The sequence below is a fragment of the Danio rerio genome, chromosome 18 (genome assembly GCF_049306965.1).
Source record: "Danio rerio strain Tuebingen ecotype United States chromosome 18, GRCz12tu, whole genome shotgun sequence".
NCBI lineage: Eukaryota > Metazoa > Chordata > Actinopteri > Cypriniformes > Danionidae > Danio > Danio rerio.
Window position 1 is genome coordinate 23,734,270 of NC_133193.1, and position 20,293 is coordinate 23,754,562.

At 37.9% G+C, this 20,293-nt stretch overlaps 1 protein-coding gene across 20 annotated transcripts in view; it reads left to right on the forward strand.

Annotated features, from left to right (window-relative positions):
• Positions 1 to 20,293, forward strand: part of carmil2 (capping protein regulator and myosin 1 linker 2) — a 93,978-nt gene that overhangs the window by 41,273 nt on the left and 32,412 nt on the right. For all 20 annotated transcript variants that reach the window (XR_012393763.1, XR_012393765.1, XR_012393764.1 and 17 more), the window contains 6 exons: positions 238 to 351; positions 484 to 656; positions 2,575 to 2,662; positions 2,750 to 2,842; positions 5,901 to 5,967; positions 13,083 to 13,489. Coding sequence is in view for 17 of the 20 variants with exons in the window: in XM_073929415.1 (XP_073785516.1) it covers positions 238 to 351; positions 484 to 656; positions 2,575 to 2,662; positions 2,750 to 2,842; positions 5,901 to 5,967; positions 13,083 to 13,489 (942 nt within the window). In the remaining 3 variants the exon portion in view is untranslated. The remainder of the gene's footprint in view (positions 1 to 237; positions 352 to 483; positions 657 to 2,574; positions 2,663 to 2,749; positions 2,843 to 5,900; positions 5,968 to 13,082; positions 13,490 to 20,293) is intronic.

The following is a 20,293-nucleotide window of genomic DNA, read 5'->3' on the forward strand; positions in this document are numbered from 1 at the left end:
CCATACGATAATGAGTATAATATGATGAGACACATGAAAATTCACTGCATACAATATCCTTTTTTTCATGCATTTATTTTCCTTAGACTTAGGTCGCCACAGTGGAATGAACCACCACAATATATATTTTTGTTTGTTTTAAATTTCAACAAAATGTAATAATGCTTTAATCTTGCTTGTGTGATGTGACTAAACAAATATTCTCCTGATGTTTGACATTTGGCCTTTTCCCTTCAGTCTTTCTCAACCCTGTATGAGTTGGGCAGAGCGCCGTCTAGTGGACACATGCTGAAGTGCATCCTCAATGACGCTGCTACAGCCCTCAGAAGTGAGATCACCGAGGACATCCAGGTGAAGTTTGCTTTCATTGTTTTGGGGGTGTGTTTGCAAACAAAACTCACTGTATAGATAGAAAGTGCATTATGTTTATTGTTTTAGTGAAGCTCTATTTGTTAGAAATGAGCTTTTTCTTGTGCTGTGCAGGAACTGGCGACGGCAATGCTGCAGTCTGCACAGCTGACCTGTCCCAGAGTCGTCCAGAGGTCGAGTGTTAATGAACAACTGGCAGATCGAGTGGCCAAGAAGACCCGACAGGCTGCACACTTCATTCAGAACACGATGCATGAGGCAGAAAACAGCATCAGAAACAAACTTAGGTGGGACATATTACTATAGCCTACTGTATATGGGGGATTTTACACATTTCACATTTCAAAATGTCAAAACCGATTTCTTTATAGTATTGTTTGTCAACTTTGTTACAATTTTGTTCCATACTTTTTTTTTTTTGCCAAAAACAACCACTTGCTAGCATAACTGTTTAGAGCACAAATGAAATCACGATTTAAAAGAGTATTAAACAACCCACTGTATAATCAATGATAAATTCCAATAGTATTTGGATGCAGCTTTGGTGATGCAAGCTGAGACTGCATATATCTTTGTGATGCAATGTCAGACACAATGCAGCCAATGGAGCTAGTGATGTCACTGTGAAGGGTAGGGTTAGGGGTGGGGTTAGATGAGCTCATTAAAGGGCCATGAAACCTTACTCTTTCGGTTCAAGCCTACCTCAGATTTTTTTCAAAAAATGCTCCGAGATGGGCATTGAGCGCTGCAAGCAGAAGGAGGAGTGGGCATGGCCGACAGAGCAGGGGAGAAAGAGGGGAGCGAACAACTGTTGTGAGTTGACTCACAAAATGAGACACAAACCATGAGGAGTAATGGTTTGTAAATTGGTTTGTAATATAATAGGAGTAATACAGTAAATTACTGTAGCCCTGCTACATTTGTTATTCATAATTTCATTTAGGCCTACACATAACCACGATTTGTTATATCATTATAAAGGTAATCGTGTTTATATAAACATTATAAATGAGGAGGACTTCTCTCCTCCTCAATCCTGGGTCTGAATGCAGACACAGTGGATAGCAGTGCAGTAGGACTCATGCCCTGTCTATTTTAACTATTAACCCTGCCAGTAATCTGGAGGATTTTAAACATAGGCGAACACGGCAGCACGAATAAAGGTGATGTGTCTGAAAGGTATCAAACTCAACTGATAAAAGACAAAGTCCACCATTCTTCGATTCTTGTACAGCTCTCCTGACAAACATGCTTGCTGCAAACCAACAGCTTTGCTGTATCGACTCTGACAGAATTGCATGGAAACACATGCAACAAACCCCATGGATCATGAAAAAACACACATACGAACCCTGCCGTGCATGGACGTGGTTCTACCCACCCATTGGGTCACATAGCTTGGCAGGTCTGTCTCGCCTTCGGAAAGCACATGCCCTCATGAGTAATTTAGAAGCAGGGTCTTCTCATAGGAAAAGAAAACTGAAGAAAGGGAAGATAACGCATCATCTCTCCACTTGCAGATTCGCGCTACGTCACAGATTTTGATCCCACCCCAAAATTTATTTTAAACCTGGAAGATGAATTTAGCTGACAAAAGCTCAAAATAATCTAGTTTACCCCACAATTAAAGATGACAGGTGCTAATATTGTCTTAACTGATGCTCAACACACACAAATCGTCTAAGATTTCAAAAAAGTATTTCAGGGTGTCTTGAACCTTTAAAAAGCATTGGATGCAGCTCAGATTGCACTGCGTTAGGTCTGCATCCAGACCCCTCTCATAAATTCAGCTTTCTTTTTAATATTGTGATAGCAGAATGGCATGGTATGGACAGACATTTTCAAGGATAAAAACAATTTTTAAAAAAAGTATTGTTATTACCTGGAAAATTACAATTTTGGGCTTTTATGAATAAATTAAAAAAGGAAGAACAGTAAAAAATGTACATTTCACAATTGTTTGTCATTGAAAGTGCACACTTACTGATTAGGAACACAAGATATCACAATTTTTGGCTATATTAGACTTTTTGTTTCAGAACATATTACATTATTATGACCTTTGAGATCTTGTGATGTATGTCTATGAGTAGCAAATTAATACAAATATACCATTTGAAAAAAAACTGTTATTGATATATACCCATATATAACAGTACTATTTCCTAAAAATATCTATATTTTTTACTGTTTTCTCTCTCTCAGTGAACTGAAACTGTCCGTGAGTGTGTCTCTGGTGGAAAGCATAATTAATGAAGTTCATCAGGATTTGTTTGTGGCTCAGGAAAAGTTGGTGAGTGCTTGCATTTATGATTGTGCATATTGGGAATTGTGTATGTATGTGTGTGTGACATGCAACATGTGTCTTGCTTGCTTTCAGGACAAGCACATGAGGGAGTTTTCCCAGTCCTCCAGTATCAAGGCCAATGTTCCTCAGCTCAGAGTGATGGAGCATGAATTCCCTACAGATGATGTGAGGACAGAGCACCACTCCTTTATCTAGCATTCTGATCTGTTACTTACTCAAGACTCTTCCTTTGTGATTTTATTTTGCACTTGCACTAAACTTGTAATGTTTTTTTTTAAAAAAGAGAATAATTTTATTCGGTATATAGGCATTCAGTTACCAAAAGTGGCTATTACATCTATTTATTTTATGATGTACATTTATGATATATTTTTTAACTTTTTGTTTATGAATTAATTTTAGAAAAGAATAAGAAAATTAGCAATGTTCTTATACGACAGAGCTGCATATTAGAGTAATTTCTGAAGGATTACGTGACACTAAAAGAACGTAAAGCTTTGCCACTGCAGCAATACATTAAAGTAATTGATTTGAGTAACGAATACAATATTATGTCAATTATGATTACACTTATATGTCATAAAAATATAGGAAACATGTGTATAATATTTACAATACCAAACCTTTGGGGTTGTGATAAGTAAATTATATAACATTTAGCATTTTAAAATCAAAATAACACGTTGTTATGTTGTTTATTCCTTTCATAAAATGGCATAATTTGAAAGTAAAAATATATAATAATGTAGTAAGATTAATAAACTGCTTACAATAACAAGCAAATAGCAGGATGGCACATGCTAGATTTTGCTGTATGTGGCTTAATTGTTCTTGGGTGGCTTGCCAATGTATTAGATGACTCTAATACATAAGTAAGCTGACCAAAGTTCTTACGGGGAGAAGACTTTATTGAAGACAGTTCCTCAGCAGTGATGTTAACTCGCCGGTCCTCAAGTAGCTTAACCCAAAGTACTGTCTGAGGGACAGTATTTTATACTAGCCTCAAACAAATCATTCTGTGTTTACGAGGCTCAGCAGGACCCTCTTATCAGATGTTTCAGCTTTTTGTTTTGCTTATACCCATTAAGATTGTGAAAGGGTCACACCTATCGTAAAAGGGTCATTTACTTCATTGTTTCTCAACCACATTCGAGGAGGACCACCAACACTGCATGTTTTCGATGTCACACTCATTACAGCTCTTTCAGTCTCTCCTAATGAGCTTATGATCTGAATTGGGTGTGTTTGTTGGAGGAGACATAAATAATGTGCAGATCTGGTTGTCCTTCAGGAACGTGGTTGAGAAACACTGATTTTGTTCACACCTATCAGTTTGTGAGGGCTGAGGCACAGGTCAACCCTACCATACAGAGAATTGATCACATCAAAGTTCATTCAATGTAAATGCAACTGAACTAAAATGCACATAATCTTTCACATAATGGGTTTGTCTAAACATCTGAGATGTCTGATCAAAAGTCTTTTATTTTCTATTTATTTATTTAATTATGTAATTTTATTATTATGTGGATTTTTCAGCTAATTTTCTATACATATGTATAGAATATATGCATATGTATTTTTTCTATACAATTATATAATGAGTAAAAATGTACACAAATTGCAATTATTTAGTAATTTACTTCTATGATTACAGTCCTGCTTTCCCTGTGTTGTTTTTGTGTTTTCCCTGGCTTCTGTTTATCCCTGTGCTCACTCTGTGCCACACCCATGTTAGTTGTCATGGTTACCCTTTTTAGTAGCCCCAGTGAGTCCTTCTCTCTGCCCGCTTGTTAACCCATTTTTCTTGCCAGCCCTTTTATTTGCCCAGTATTTAAGCCCTTCTGTTCCAGTCAGTGTTTGTCAGTCAGTGAATGTTGCTTGTATGCTTTATATTAGCTGTTATGTTTTTTTTTCCTGAAGTCTAAATCTTGTCTTTTACTTATTTGTTGACTTAAAGGTGCAATAGCGGCAAATTTTGTTATGCTGATAGAAAGTCTTTTCACATCATGATAGCAAAAATTAAAAATATAATGTGGTCCAAATATATTTATGTGTAGATATTCTGTGGAAGATGTAGGACCAAAAAAGGTTCATCCAATCAAGATGTTCAGCCCGTTCTTACCTACATGTTGAAATATGTAATTGTGCACCTTGTTTGTGCAGAAAAGGTTTTGTCATGTTTACAAATGTGGTTTAGACAGAGAATTGCAGACAAACACCTACAACCTAACTAATTTTAAAAGTTTGGCATCGTCATACTACTGTATTATAAAGGTGGATGTTACATAATGTAGTTTAGTGATGTTGTCTGGCGCACATTCTTGAGTTGTAGCCAGTGCTCAATTTGTAAATTGACGAAAAACAGACGAAAGTGAAGAGGGTCGAGGAGTCGCGAACGAAACTGAAGAGTGAGGGGGTGGTTGTCGCAGATAAAATTGAAGAGGGTCGAGGAGTCGCAGATGAAACTGAAGAGGGAGGCGGGGGTTGTCGCAGACGAAAGTGAAGAGGGTTGAGGAGTTGCGGACAAAACTGAAGAGTGAGGTGGTGGTTGTCGCAGACGAAAGTGAAGAGGGTCGAGGAGTTGTGGAAGAAAGTGAAGAACGGGGGGATGGTTGTCGCAGACGAAAATGAAGAGGGTCGAGGAGTCACGGATGAAACAGAAGAGTGAGGAGGTGGTTGGCACTGAAGAAAGTGAAGAGAGTCAACGAGTCACGTAAGGAAGTGAAGAGCATGGCAGGAAGGGGGTGTCAGATTAGATTTCTGCCTGTGTAGGATCTGGCTTGTTCCGGCACAAATTAAGCCCTGGTTGTAGTTTTAGATGGCGATTAGCAGAGTAAGACTTTAGTGCTGTCAGGCTTTTTCCTAGATCTCTTATTACACCTTTAATAAATGTCTCAAGCTGCATTTGTATCTATACGTTACATATATATTATTAATCCTTGTATAATTCTTAATTCATTACGTAGGTTTTTTATTACTTTTCTTACATTTCTTTTTTATTTAAAAGTTTATTCTTAAAATGTCCCCATTAACCCCCTGTCACTATACCACTTTTGCTATTCAGTTGATGATGTGCACTCACAGACATATCCAATCAGAATAGCATTATTATAATCTATTATAATCAGCATTTAACTTGTTTCATTAGTCCAAAGCACGAGTTTGATTTTCAGTCACGTTGTATGCATTCACATTTGTTTATGTCTCTGCATGTCCACAGTACGTCCCGGTCATCTGGAGGAACAGCTTCCACTCGCGCAGCATCCGTCCTGCCCCTTCCATCAAAAGTAAGTCCCTTGAGTCCTGATGCCGACAAGTGCTTCTTGCTCAAATCTCTCTCTGCTTTCGCACTGCTAAATCACATGTGATTGGATGGCATTTACACTGGTGACATCATAGCTGCGTGTTACTTGAAAGCTGATTGGCTGTAACAAATCTAGGCCTTACACACCACAGCTGTTCAGATCAGAGGTCATGTTCAGGTCTGATTAATTATGCAGTCATCAATGATGTCGGAACAGAAGAGGTTAAAAGCTTATCTTTGCTCTTTTCTGTAAAACCGGTGTGATATTCACACATTACTGTATTTAAATGGCTAGCTGTATGTTAAAATTTTAATGGTATAAAAATATTCTTTACATGAATAAAAATTACAATTATGCCACTTAACTCACAGCAGCTGAATAAATGAACTTTTAAAGGAATATTTCACCTCAAAATGCTCATCCTCAAGTGGTTATAAACCTTTATGACATTGTTTTTAAAACAAAATATGATCTTTTGGAGAAAACTGGAAACCTATAACCATTAACACCCATACACTACCTGACAAATGTCTTGTCGCCTATCCAAGTTTTAGGAACAACAAAGATTAACTTGACTTCTAGTTGATCATTTCATATCAATACCTCTAGATTACGCTTTTTTTATCAAAATAAAGTATGATCATGCCTTGATTTTTAATGACTTAATTAGGACAGTAAGGTCTGACTTTGGACTTAAGGTTTTGCAACATTTACAAAAGTACCTTGTCACTTAACAGAAATAATGTACAGTACAGAATATAAAGTCATGGTGCAGTGAAAAAAGAATTAATATTGTGTATGTCTCCTGTGAGCTTGGAGGACCTCATCCACTTATCGCTCAAATAACTTAATAAAGTAATCTGGAATGACAAAGAAAGCAGTCTTGCAGGACTCCCAGAGTTCATCAAGATTCTTTGCATTTATCTTCAATGCCTCCTCCTTTATCCCCTGACATGCTCAATAATGTTCATGTCTGGTGACTGGGCTGGCCAATCATGAAGCACCTTGACCAGAAAAAGTAAAGCCCTCGTCTGATTTTTACCACGTTTTTGGATTTTACCACATTCTCACCCTGTTATTCACTTGCTCGTTTTATTTTTTGGATTCTGTTTTTGTCTTACCTGATTTCTGGAACTGCTCTTCCTCGGACTCGAACCCGGTCGTCGTGTTCAACTCCTCTCTGCAACTCTTGTCCGCCGACGTACACAACGAGCTAACTGGACAAACTAGTTACAGTGGAAAAACCCTCCACATGGAGGTAATCGGTCAGCCGTTAAGAAAAGGAACGGCGTCATACCACCCCATAGCGTTTGCTTAAAAAATGAAATGCAGCCATACCTATCTCCGGCTATATAATTCGCAGTCTTCAGAAATGTCCACGGGACTATGTTTTCAGAATAAGCCTGGGTTGAATGTCTTGACACCTCAGACTGTTTATGTTGCCATTCACTCTGCAGATCTCTCGCACGCCCCATACTGAATATATCCTCAAACCATGATTTTTCCTTCACCAAACTTGACTGATATCTGTGAGAATCTTGGGTCTATGCTGGTCCCAATCGGTCATCTGTGGTATTTGTGATGATTGGGATGCAGTTCAACAGATGATTCATCTGAAAAATCTGCCTTCTGCCACTTTTCCAAATTATCACCTAGAAGTCAAGTTATTATTTGTTGCTCTTAAAACTGGGATTGATGGCTTTTTCAGGTAGTGTAGTAGGAAAAACAAGTCGAAATATGAAAGTCGATGGTTATAGATTTCAAACTTAAAGAAAGAAATAAACTCAAATAGGTTTAGAACAAGTGGAGAATAAATGGTGACAAAATTTTCATTTTGAGGTGAACTATCCCTTTAAAGGGGGCTGGCGCAGCCGTCACTCTCCCATGTTGCCAGATATAGTTTTAGAACTGTCATGCCATTGAACTTGTGTCAAATTATAATCTTAAATTTTTAATAAAGTAATTAGGGTGCAATTAGGGTGATTCTGTTTCTTTGTAAAATGTAAGAATTTAAGTTATTGTGTTGAAGGTTTCAAGGAATATTTGTTTTATATAGTAATATCTGGCAACAATATATCACCTGCACTTAAACCGATAGTCAGCAAACAAAAAAGGAACATAAGTAGTTTAAGATATGATGAAATTATATTATCTGTGTGTCAAACTAAACACTAATAAAACTGTAGCATAATAATAACCTTTTTACAACAGATCTGTAGAACAACTGAAATAGAAACTACAATTTTATTTAGTTTAGTAGTTAGCTAATCAGTTTTTTATGTTAATATATACATAAGCATTCATATAGAGTATATGTTCTAATAGTTTACACATACAGTACTTATAATAGTTAAAATGAACAAGGATTCTTGCTCATAAAACACAGTTTGTTTGTCAGACATAAAACATTTTGTTCTACATCTTGTCCTTCTTTCTACTCATCTAGCTTTTAATTTTATTTAGAGAGTGAGAGGGTTTCATTGTAGTCATTATTGCACAACACTTACTGATTTTCAAAGCCATGTTCACATCTTTTACTATAGCACATTTAAACTGTTTCACTGACACTCCGGTGTGATTATCTGTGTGCATGTGATGTGCTGTACTGTAGTAGTGCTATGGTGCACATGTGATATCAAAAGCGTGCTCTGTTGTTTGAAGTCCTGCCTGTGAGCATGGGATCCCCCTCTCATGGGATTTCCCCTCCCTGTCTAATTGGTGGTCTATCTGTGGTATGTTTGTAAGTCTGAGACAGTGGGGGTTTGATTTCGGGAGGTCCCACCCTGTCTCTGCTAAATATAATCAGCTGTGTAACACACTGCTGGCAGCAGCTAACTGGAGCATAGCCCTGTTACTCTCACACCGCTGCCCCCCTCAGACGAGGGAGGAGGCACCCGCTTACAACCATGACAGAAACCCTCCCCCGGCCCAACACCACCCTCCTCTTCCTCTGATCTATTGTTTCTATACCTGTCCCGTTATCACAGTTCCTGAATTCTCTTTTCCTTATATCAGAAGAATGATGACTGTCATTCTGTAATAAAGAAAAACAGAGAAAGAAATTAGGTTTAAAAATTTATTTTTCTATGGCGCATTTGTGTATTACATTGGTCAAAAGTGGCACTGAAGACATTTCTTCAGCACTTAATAGGCACACAGTTATTTGGCGATGATCATATGACTATAAACACTAGAGTAATGGCTACTGTATAGGTTTAAAATGTTTAAAAGAAAGAGAGAGATCTTGTTTTTTTTATTAATATACTAATTAGTAATAATATCATTTTACTAATGTGTGCATCCAGTAAATGCAGCCTTGGTGTGCATAAGATCAAAATATTATATTTCTGTAAATTAAGATTTAATTCTATATATTCTATTTATCTCGTCTGTATTATTACTATATATTTACAATTTGTTTATATAAATAAACTGATATAGTTAAACCCAGAATAAATAAATCTAGAAATGCATATTTTTATAAAAAATTTGATACTATTTCCCGTCCTGTATTCCATAGTCTTTGGTATTGCTCCGCCCCCATACAGGGACAAGGAAAGGACACCCTACAGTCTGACAAACATTGCTGCTGTTGGAAAACATACTGTACTTTTGAGGCTTTTTTTGTTGAGAATGTAGTTGTTCAGATTGTAACTATGCAGTTTATTTATAAGGATAGTGCCTATTTTAAATATTTATTATTTTGGAGAGACATCGTGTCAGCGTCCATTAGGCTGTCATTGAGCAAAGCGAAGACGGTTGACTCCCAGCCAAAAGATTGTCACAGAGACCACATAATCAGGCTTTAGAAAAGAAGAACAGTCGGTGCCAGTAGCCTAGTGGTACTGCGCGCTGACGTGTAGCGCCAACGTACCCACGGCGACCTGGGTTTGGTTCTCGGCTCGGGGTCCTTTGCTGATCCTTACCCTCTCTCTGCTCCCAATGCTTTCCTGTCTGAATTCTCTACTGTCCTGTCATAATAAATGTGAAAATCCCCTAAAAAAAAAAAACAGCGTATTTTCTGTACAGCTGATCAAATCATCATTAAACTTTTAAGTCACTTTCTGAGTCGATCTCTCTCTTTTGTATGTTGTAGTGCTGTATTTATACCATAGTAATTGTATTGTATTAAGTGTGAGATGAGACACTTATTAGGAAAATGTGTATTTTGTGTTGACCACTGTTATATAAACTTGAGTTACTTTTTGGTTGGTCATCTGTTTGCTTCTAATCAGTCTCCTGTTTTCGTTACTGCAGACTAGTTCAGTTTTCCTTATCGCAAACACAACAGTAATCTGATAGAGTTTGCGCTGCTTTGACTTTTTCTGGGTTAAATTGTTATCTCTCAATTGCAACAAAGAAACACTGGGAAATCACTGTAGACTGATGGCATTTTATGCCGTTCAGCTTTAAAATCCTAAAATGTGAACAAAATCAGCTTTAGACATAACTTTAGATGTTATGCTTATTGAATCATTCAAATACTAGCTCTAAAGTGTTGTTGGTGAAATAGTAACGGTTTCTGCTGTTCTGACGTCAGCTGCAGATGTGATTGAGTAGCGGAAGAAAGTAGTTCCTCATACAAAAGGGGTTTTTAGACTCTTCGTGTTTGATTTGCTTTTTTATACACCTGATTATGCCCTGTTGTATCAACGCAATATCAAACTCGATATACAGCCATTTTGCACTGCTACGTCCAACCCAGGCTCATTCTGGAAACGTAGCCCCGCGGCCAGCCAATCGGCCGACCCACCTTCCTCCTCCTCCTCCCCTAAGCCCAACCAACGATTTACAAAAGCTGTCCAGAAAAAGAAAAGCCCTTGTCTGATTTTGACCGTGTTTTCGGATTTAACCACATTCTTGCCCTGTTATGAACTCGTTCACTTTATTTTTGGGATTCTGTTTTTGTTTTACCTGATTTCTTAAATCGCTGTTCCCCGGACTCAAACACGGTCGTCACCGTCGTCGCCACCGTCGCAGCCGGCTCTCCTCCGGGTCTCCGCTCAGCCCACGTAACATGACAAGCTAACCGGACAAACTGGTTGCGGTGGGAAAACCCTTCACATGGAGGTGAGCCGTCAGCCGGTAAGCGCAAAGAGGAGCGGCGTCACACCGCCTCGTAGCATTCGCTTAAAAAAATAAAATGCAGCCATATGTACCTCCGGCCACATAATACGTGGTCTCCAGAATTGTCCGCGGGGCTATGTTTTCAGAATGAGCTTGGGTTGGCTACGTTACTAGTGGAACACTAAGGCACGCCTTCCACCCATGCCGATATACAGCCTTATCGCACAGCTACAAGTGTGATATTGCTCATATATATATTAGTGCTGTCAAAATTAGTGTGTTAACGCATGTGATTAATTTGAAATAATTAACGCGTTAAAATAATTAACGCAATTAACGCAGTTGCATTTTTTTTATTACTTCCTGTTGTGTTGGACGTGTTTAACATGCAAAGAAACATGGATAAGGCCAAGGAAGCACTTTTTAAAGGCAAGTTTCAGTATAAAAGAATTAATGTGCCGTCGATTACCTCACCTCGACATGCCATAGGCTTTTTGCAGCTTGATGGACACCTCAAACCATGAATCAGGCGATCGCGAATACCATAAGGTCCAATCATTTCAGCGGCGTACTGCCTGATTAGCTATTTGCATAAAAGTTATACCAGCTACAACTTCAGTCAGCCAAAAACACGGAGGGTAAACAGAAAGGAGGAGCAGAGAGGGAGCACATGAAAAGAAGAAAAGCCCTGGCCATAGAAGCAGAAAAATGCTGCAAAATCACAACTAGGTTTGCGACCAAGGGAGCAGGTTGGTCAGAATACAGCACAATTACAGTTGAAGTCACAATTATTAGCACTCCTGAATTATTAGAACCCCTGAATTATTAGCACCCCTGAATTATTAGCCCCGTTTATTTTTTACCCCTAATTTCTGTTGAATGGAGAGAAGATTTTTACAACACATTTCTAAACATAATAGTGTTAATAATTCATTTCTAATAACTGATTTATTTTATCCTTGCCATGATGACAGTAAATAATATTTGACTAGATTATTTTTTAAGACACTTCTGCACAGCTTAAAGTGACATTTAAAGGCTTCACTAGGTTAATTAGGTTAACAAGGCAGGTTAGGGTAATTAGGCAAGTTATTGTATAATGATGGTTTGTTCTGTAGACTATCTGAAAAAATTATAGCTTAAAGGGGCTAATTATTTTGACCTTAAAAACGCTTTAAAATAATGAATAACTGCTTTTATTGTAGCTGAAATAAAACAAAGAAGACTTTCTCCAGAAGAAAAAATATTATCAGACATACTGTGAAAATTTCCTTGCTCTGTTAAACAACAACTGTATATAATCATTTGGCAGATTTCCAGGAGATTATCATTCATTTGCGGGCATCCTGGAGTCTCTGTGCATTTACAAATACAAATTTTCTTTATTGGCATTGATTTTTTTGAAATTCAAATGGCATTAACATGCCTGTGTTTTTTTATTTCTGTAATAAATATGTCAAGCCAGGATCTTGATGGTTTATTGTGGGTTTGTTGTTTACATGAAAAAATCTGTGTTACAAGTTTAATAAAAATTTGAATAAACAATTATATTTTGAATTTAAATATTTTTGTCTTGCATTTACATTAATTGTACATTTGAATAGCCAAAATTACAAGTTTCAGTATTTTAAATGCGATTAATCACGATTAATTAAAAAAAAGTGTGATTAATTAGTTAATTTTTAAAAATCGATTAACAGCACTAATATATATATATATATCCAGTTTGCAAAATGTAATTGTAATTAATTGGCAATGAATTTCTATTAATTATTGATTGTAATGGTTGACAAAAAGATATTTGCCAGACTTCCGGCACCCTCTATCTTTCCACTGTAAATCCTGACCCCTTAGTGAGTCCATCTTTATCTTTCTTTTTTCCTGCATTTTTTGCTGCATATCTGCAGATCCATCGCTCCCTTGCTGTCTCTCTATTTCCTCATCTCTATGTAGATACACACACATCACACAGGCTTCCGTCTCCCCCCACCCTCACTATCTCCCTCTGTTGTCCCTTTATTTCTCTGCAGGTTTGTTAGATGTGGAAGGGGAGCAGCAGGCGCGTGCGGCCACACATCCCCAGCAGGAGCCAGAGGAGAGAGGAGGAGGGGGAGGAGGAGGAGTGCCTCAGGTCTCCAGGGTAGGAACGGAGGAGAGGAGGCGGGCCCAGTCGTTGCCGTTGGCGACGGGGCTGTCAGTCACCACGGCAGGCCAGCTGAAGCCAGGAAGCCCCTCCTACTGGAGGAGAGAGGCGGATGCTGCTGCCGCTCCCGCTGCTGCTGCTGCCGCTCTTAGCAACAGAGAGCCCCGGCGCTCGGAGCCTGCACCTCCTCAGCCCCCTATGGACCTGCCCATCGAAGGCCACACACTGAGGCACTACACCCGCTCCAGGCCCAGACCCAACCGCCGGAACAGGCAGCCTCCCAGCAAGCCGCAGGTAAGACAGCAGAGCAGCCGTCCGGGAGGGTCGGAGAGCGAGAAGAAAGGAGCATGGGGAAGGCTGAGATTGGGGACGCTTCTGCTGCTGGTAGAGAGCGAGAGAGGGGGAGGGAAGACACCGTAGGCTCATCTCCTATCCCTTTATTTTTGGTAATAATACGAGGGTAAGAGATGCTCGGAGAAAGTGTGCCGCTTCTGTTTTTTGGGTGTGTATCCTCCACTGCCATTTTCAGGCAGTGTATGAGTGTGTGTGTCGTCGTGTTTGTGAGGCTCAGCTGGGCGGTGTGTGTGTGTGTGTATGCTGTCAGAAAGAGGCACAGAATCTGTCCACTGGTTATGGACGGTTGTGCTTGGTGTGACTGCTGTAGCATCTCAATTATTAATGCTGGCAGATGAAGGAGGGTTTCACCCTCTTTTCTATCATCAAGTATGGAGGATCCCTCTTTTCTTAGCATTCCCATTGGCTTATTTCTGTTGTACAGATCATCACCTGAGTGTTGTGTGAAGGAGTAGCTTATTGTGTGTGTGATGTGATGCTTGGTCGCGGTGTTTCTACTGCCGATGCTGCAACGACAGTGTGTGGTTGCATTGGCACACTGCGATTCTGTCTCTCCCGTGGAGAAGGATGTTTGATATAATATCCTCTCTGCAGTGTCTTTATTGTGTGGATGTGTGATGAAGAGAAAAACAGAGATGGATGATGGTGTTTCTTCTCTTATGTGCATGGATCTGTAACACTTGTGCACCCCGTGAATGGTCATTTGGTAAATGGTTGCCATAGCGATGGGTTTTACGGTGTTCTCAATTGTAGCTGCTCACACACATACATGCCTTTACACTATTGTGCGTCTAATGTGCTCCTATGGCATGTGGCCTGTTTATTGATGCCTCCATTGTGAGGTGATTTGTGCGTCTTTAATGCTGGGTGTGTGATAAGGGTGCTTTTGTGCCCTCACACTGTGATTGTGGAAACTCCGTATGGTTGTAAGGTGTTATATAATCATAGGTGTGTTAAAACCCACCTTGTTGAGTCATTTGGAGACACGTCTTTCCTGTCAATGCACTTCGGGCTTTTATATGTATATAGTGTTAACTGAATTTAGTTTCATTATGAAGAAGTTCTATAATGACACCATGTTAGATATTATATAGTAATAACAGCGATTAGTACAATGTAGGGCTGCACAATATATCTTTTAAGCATTGATATCGCAATAGTCATTTGTAATAGTCACATCGCAGAAAATTCAGTGTTGAGTTTGTATTATAATTAATCATTTGCTTGTGTTTTTGATTGTAAAATGATTTTAAAAGCATTCAGGTATAAGAAATTGTAACACTTGTGAGCTTAACTACGATTAATTTTATTGAATTATTTTTATTTTTATTATTCAGTTACTGTACGTGAATACTGTTAGACTCGGGAAACAATAAAACACTTCAATTGCATCTTTTTCTTGATTGTATTTATAGATTGTTATGCATGAAAACACTCACAATACAACAACGAAAATGTGTCGGGGGACCCCAAAAAAATGTGAAGATTGTTTATTAGATTTTATGGAGATGCAAATAGTAAACATTAATTCTTCAATCTCTGATTAAACACGTGCATGAAAGTACAACACATACAAATACACAAAAAACACTGCAAATAGCAGAGATAAATACGAAAATGTGTCGGGGGACCCCCAAAATGTGTAGATTGTATTTTAGATTTTAAAGAGATGCAAATAGTAAATATCAATTCATCAATCTCTGTGTAAATACATGAATAGAAATACAACATATGCAAATACAGAAAAGCACTGGAAACAGCACAGACAACAACAAAAATAAGTCGGCGAACCCCAAAATTTTATAGATTGCTTATTAGATTTTATGGAGATGCAAATAGTAAACATTAATTCATCAATCTGTGACTAAACAAGTGCATGAAAGTACAGCACATCTAAATACATAACCGCACTGCAAAAAACACAGACCATAATGAAAACATGCGGGGGTATCCCCTAAAAATTTAAAGATTGTTTATTAGATTTTATGGAGATGCACATAGTACGACAAAGTACAACACCTGCAATGACTCAAAGCGCACTGCAAATAACAGCGATAACAACAGAAATGTGTCGAGGGACCCCAAAAACTGCAAAGAGCACAGACTACAAACAAAATGTATAGCTTAATTATTATATTTTATAGAGATGAAAATAGGAAGCAGGAATTGATCAATCTCTGACTAAACACGTGCATGAAAGTACAACACATGTAAATACATAAAACGCACTGCAAATAACACAGACCATAATGAAAACATGTGGGGGGACCCCAAAAAATTGCAAGACTGTTTATTAGATTTCAAGATTAGATTAGAAAATTGTATTCATATCGCAAAAATTATCGCAAAATAATAAAGTAGTCCAATGTTAAACCTTTCCAATATAATGCAGCCCTAGTACAATGATACTACCTGGGATTTTAGATATATACACTCCGGCTCAAAAGCTTGGGTTCAATGTGATTTTTAATGCCAAGTAAAATTAATGTAATAACAAATTTTACTATAAAAGATACTGACATAATAGTAGTATTTTTAAATAATAAAGAAGGGTGTAAATGTGTGTGTATGTGTGTATGTGTGTGTGTGTATGTATATATATATATATATATATATATATATATATATATATATATATATATATATATATATATATATATATATATATATATATATAGTGATTTATTCCTGTGATGATAAAAAATTCAAGTCAAATACAGTAAATTATTATATTTCCAGTCATCAGTGTCACACAACCCTTCAGAAAGCATTGTAATACACTGATATGTATTATTTTCAATTCTGAAAACTCTTGCACTGCTTAACTATTTTGTGGAAACCGATATATTTTGTTCAGGATTCTTTCATGAACAGAAAACATTATAAATGTCTCTACTGTCATGTAGGATTCCACATTATTATCATATTCATTTACTGTGGTATTTGAAGATTATTTTTTACATATCTAGCAATACTATGCTACAGCTGTGCTGTTAGTAGCATATAAATATTAATACCACCTTGATTTATCATTGGATCCCAGGGTAGGTTATAAAATGATATGGTATTATATAAATATAAATGTATATTATTATTACAATAGACTTTACATCTGACTACTGCCTTTGTTTTCCATATGCCAGACATACTGCAAATGATGGTAATATCATACTATATTGTTTATATAATATTTACATACCATACACATAAAAGTAATGTCCACAAAAAATAACAATAATTTTATAATATGTATTAAATAGTTCTATGGTACCATGTAGATTGATATAATGAAAACCTTTATGTACCGTAGTACCCCATGTTATGTCAAAGAAATGCTAAAAATAAAGTTAATACGTTATGCTTGTTTCCACAATATCATGGTGATACTATGGTACTCGGATAACATTAACATCTAAAAATATGCCTTTATTTACAACATTGCATGGTATTAAAAGGAATAATGCTATTACTGTCAAATAAGTGTCTGTCAAAATATTGGTAAAGCTATCGTTTTCTGAGAGCATGTAAAAATGATCAGTTTCCACTATAATATTCTAAGGTATGTCGTAAAATACTATGTAATTACTATTCTTAATTACTATGCAATTAACTTAATCCCAAGTCAAAAATACCAGGATTATATAGATAATAATACAGTATCATGGTAATACTACCTTTATTGCCACACCTTAGTAGTACACCTAAATGTATGACGCAGAAAAAGGTAATGTTCTTTGATATAATGTATACCATCCATTTACCTTGGTGTGTTTTAAGTTGTGATAAATTTTTAAGGTAAAACAAGGATTTTGTGATACCTTGTACATTACAACTTTCATTTGTTAAAGGATCTTATAGTAAGTAAAATAAATGCTTTTTATTGTTGTTACGGTAGTGTCACACAAAACCAAAGTTATAATATAGCAATTTAATGCCACGTGTGCAGGATTGCAACTTTTTTTGACATAGTATCCCATAGTATGTAAAAAAATATTATTATAATGTCTACAAGAGTCATGTACTGTAAATACACTCACCGGCCACTTTATTAGGTACATCTTACAAGTTCTGGGTTGAACCCCTTTTGCCTTCAGAACTGTCTTAATCATTCGTGGCATAGATTCAACAAGGTATTAGAAATGTTCCTCAAAAATTTTGGTCCATATTAACATGATAGCATCATGTAGTTGCTGCAGATTTGTCGGCTGCACATCCATGATGAAAATATCCCGTTCCACCACATCCCAAAAGTGCTTTATGGGTTTGAGTTCTGGTGACTGTGGAGGCCATTTGAGTACAGGGAACTCATTGTCATGTTCAGGAAACCAGTCTGAGATGATTTACACTTTATGACATTGGACTTTATCCTGCTGAAAGTAGCCATTAGTAAATGGCTGTGATCATAAAGCGATGGACATGGTCCACAAGAATACTCAGGTAGACTGTGGTGTTGACATGATGCTCAATTGGTACTAATGGGCCCAAAATGTGCCAAGAAAATATGCCCACACCGCTACACAACCACCACCAGCCTGAACTGTTGATACAAGGCAGGATGGGACCCATGCTTTCATGTTGTTGACGCCAAATACTGACCCTACCGTCCAAATGCCCTATCGTCGCAGCAGAAACCAAGACTCATCAAAAAAGGCAACGTTTTTTCTATCTTCTGTTGTCCAATTATGGTGAGCCTGTGCGAATTGTAGCCTCAGTTTCCTGTTCCTCGCTGGCAGGAGTGGCACCCGGTGTGGTTTTCTGCTGCTGTAGCCCATCTGCCTCAAGGTTGGACATGTTATGTGTTCAGAGATGCTCTTCTGCATACCTCGGTTGTAACAAGTGGTTATTTGAGTTACTGTTGTCTTTCTATCCGCTCGAACCAGTCTTGCCATTCTCCTCTGACCGCTGGCATCAACAAGGCATTTGCGACCACAGAACTGCTGCTTACTGGATATTTTTTCTTTTTCGGACCAACCGTAAAGAAGATTGTGCGTGAAAATTCTAGTAGATCAGTAGTTTCTGAAATGCTCTGCCCGTCTGGTACCAACAACCAAGACATGTTCAAAGTCACTTAAATCACCTTTTTAACATTCTGATGCTCAGTTTAAACTGCAGCAGATCATCTTGACCATGTCTACATGCCTAAATGCTTTGAGTTGTTGCCATGTGATTGGCTGATTAAAGATTTGCGTCAACAAGCAGTTGGACAGCTGTACCTAATAAAGTGGCCAGTGAGTGTATGATTGCCACCATTATGGCCACCTTAAATATTAGTATGCCAAGGTGTCAATAATGCCATGATATTACAGTCACGGTGATGTCCACAAACATTATGGTGTTGCTATACTATAGTGATATGATTTGTCATATCACTTATCTATCATATCATTATTGTATGCCAAAAAGCAAGTTATTACAGTCATACTGTTGTAGTGTCCATTTAAATAATGCTAATACTGCGGAATGAGGATTGGTGAATTCATTTGCCATTTTGTTCAAGGGTGTGTCAAAGAATGCCCATAGTGTCCAGAAAATGATGACTATAACAACATTGCTGTGTAAAAACCTGTGTGTACTTATTATGGAACATTATTAAATGATCTATATTGTTTATTGTGCATTTATTGAAACATAACTACATTATGATGTCATTCTCTATGTCCGTGAGCTGTGGCTTTGTTGTTGTCATGACAACTGGAGTGCATTAGTGTAATGCTGAATGTTGTCATGACTGTCTGTGAGTACTAGTTGCCATGGACAGTTATTAGGGTGTGTATCCTTATACAAAGACACATCCATTGAGATCTACTTTTTTACTCTGGGTGCAAATGTGTGACAAGGTTTTTGTGATTATACCTGTGTTAATGTTTAGTTGTAGACTGCTGTTACCACCTGTGAGTTTGTGTGTGAGGTCGGCTTTTTTTCAGAACAGACTCTCTCTGGAGAGTTTGGCGCCACTGTTATCGCAGACACGAGCTCGGAGGGACGAAAACGCTCCTGTCATTTCCTCTGATCACCTGAATGAGTGTGTGTGTTATATGTTTATTCCTGTCAGCATGATCTGTTGGCCAGGGTCTGGGTCCATATTGTGTGATGGTCATGTTCTTTGGCTGCTGAAAATCCAATGACAGGTGGTGCCTCGGGGAGAAGCTCGAGCGACTGGAGAAGAGATGATTCTCTGATGGTCCAGTCTCTCTCTCTCTCTCTCTCTCTCTCTCTCTCTCTGTGTGTGTGTGTGTGTGTGTGTGTGTGTGTGTGTGTGTGTGTGTGTGTGTGTGTGTGTGTGTGTGTGTGTGTGTGTGTGTGTGTGTGTGTGTGTGTGTGCACATTTTACAGTATGTTCCTGCAGGGCTGTCAGCAGAAGGGGGACCACAGGGTCCTTTAATGAGGGGTGATTCTATGGTAAAACCCATCCATTGGTCTCAGGGAAATATGATCCACTCTGAAATTGTGTCTGAGGCTCTGGGAGCTTCTATAGTGTCCCTGTATCCTTGTTAAAATTCTCTCTCTCGATCTCATATATGATGGCACAAGCATTTCTTTTATTACATCTAACCAGTCTCACATAAAGAGGTTTATTATGGATGGATGCTCATTGACCAGTGTAGTCCGTGATTTGACATCATGTGATAAAATAGTCCTGTATTTAATCAGGCTCAGTAGAATTCTTATGTAGTGGTTTCAGAAGATGACTTTTAACAAAAATACTGTGCACTTTTGGGTCCTGATATATTTATAGCAATAAAG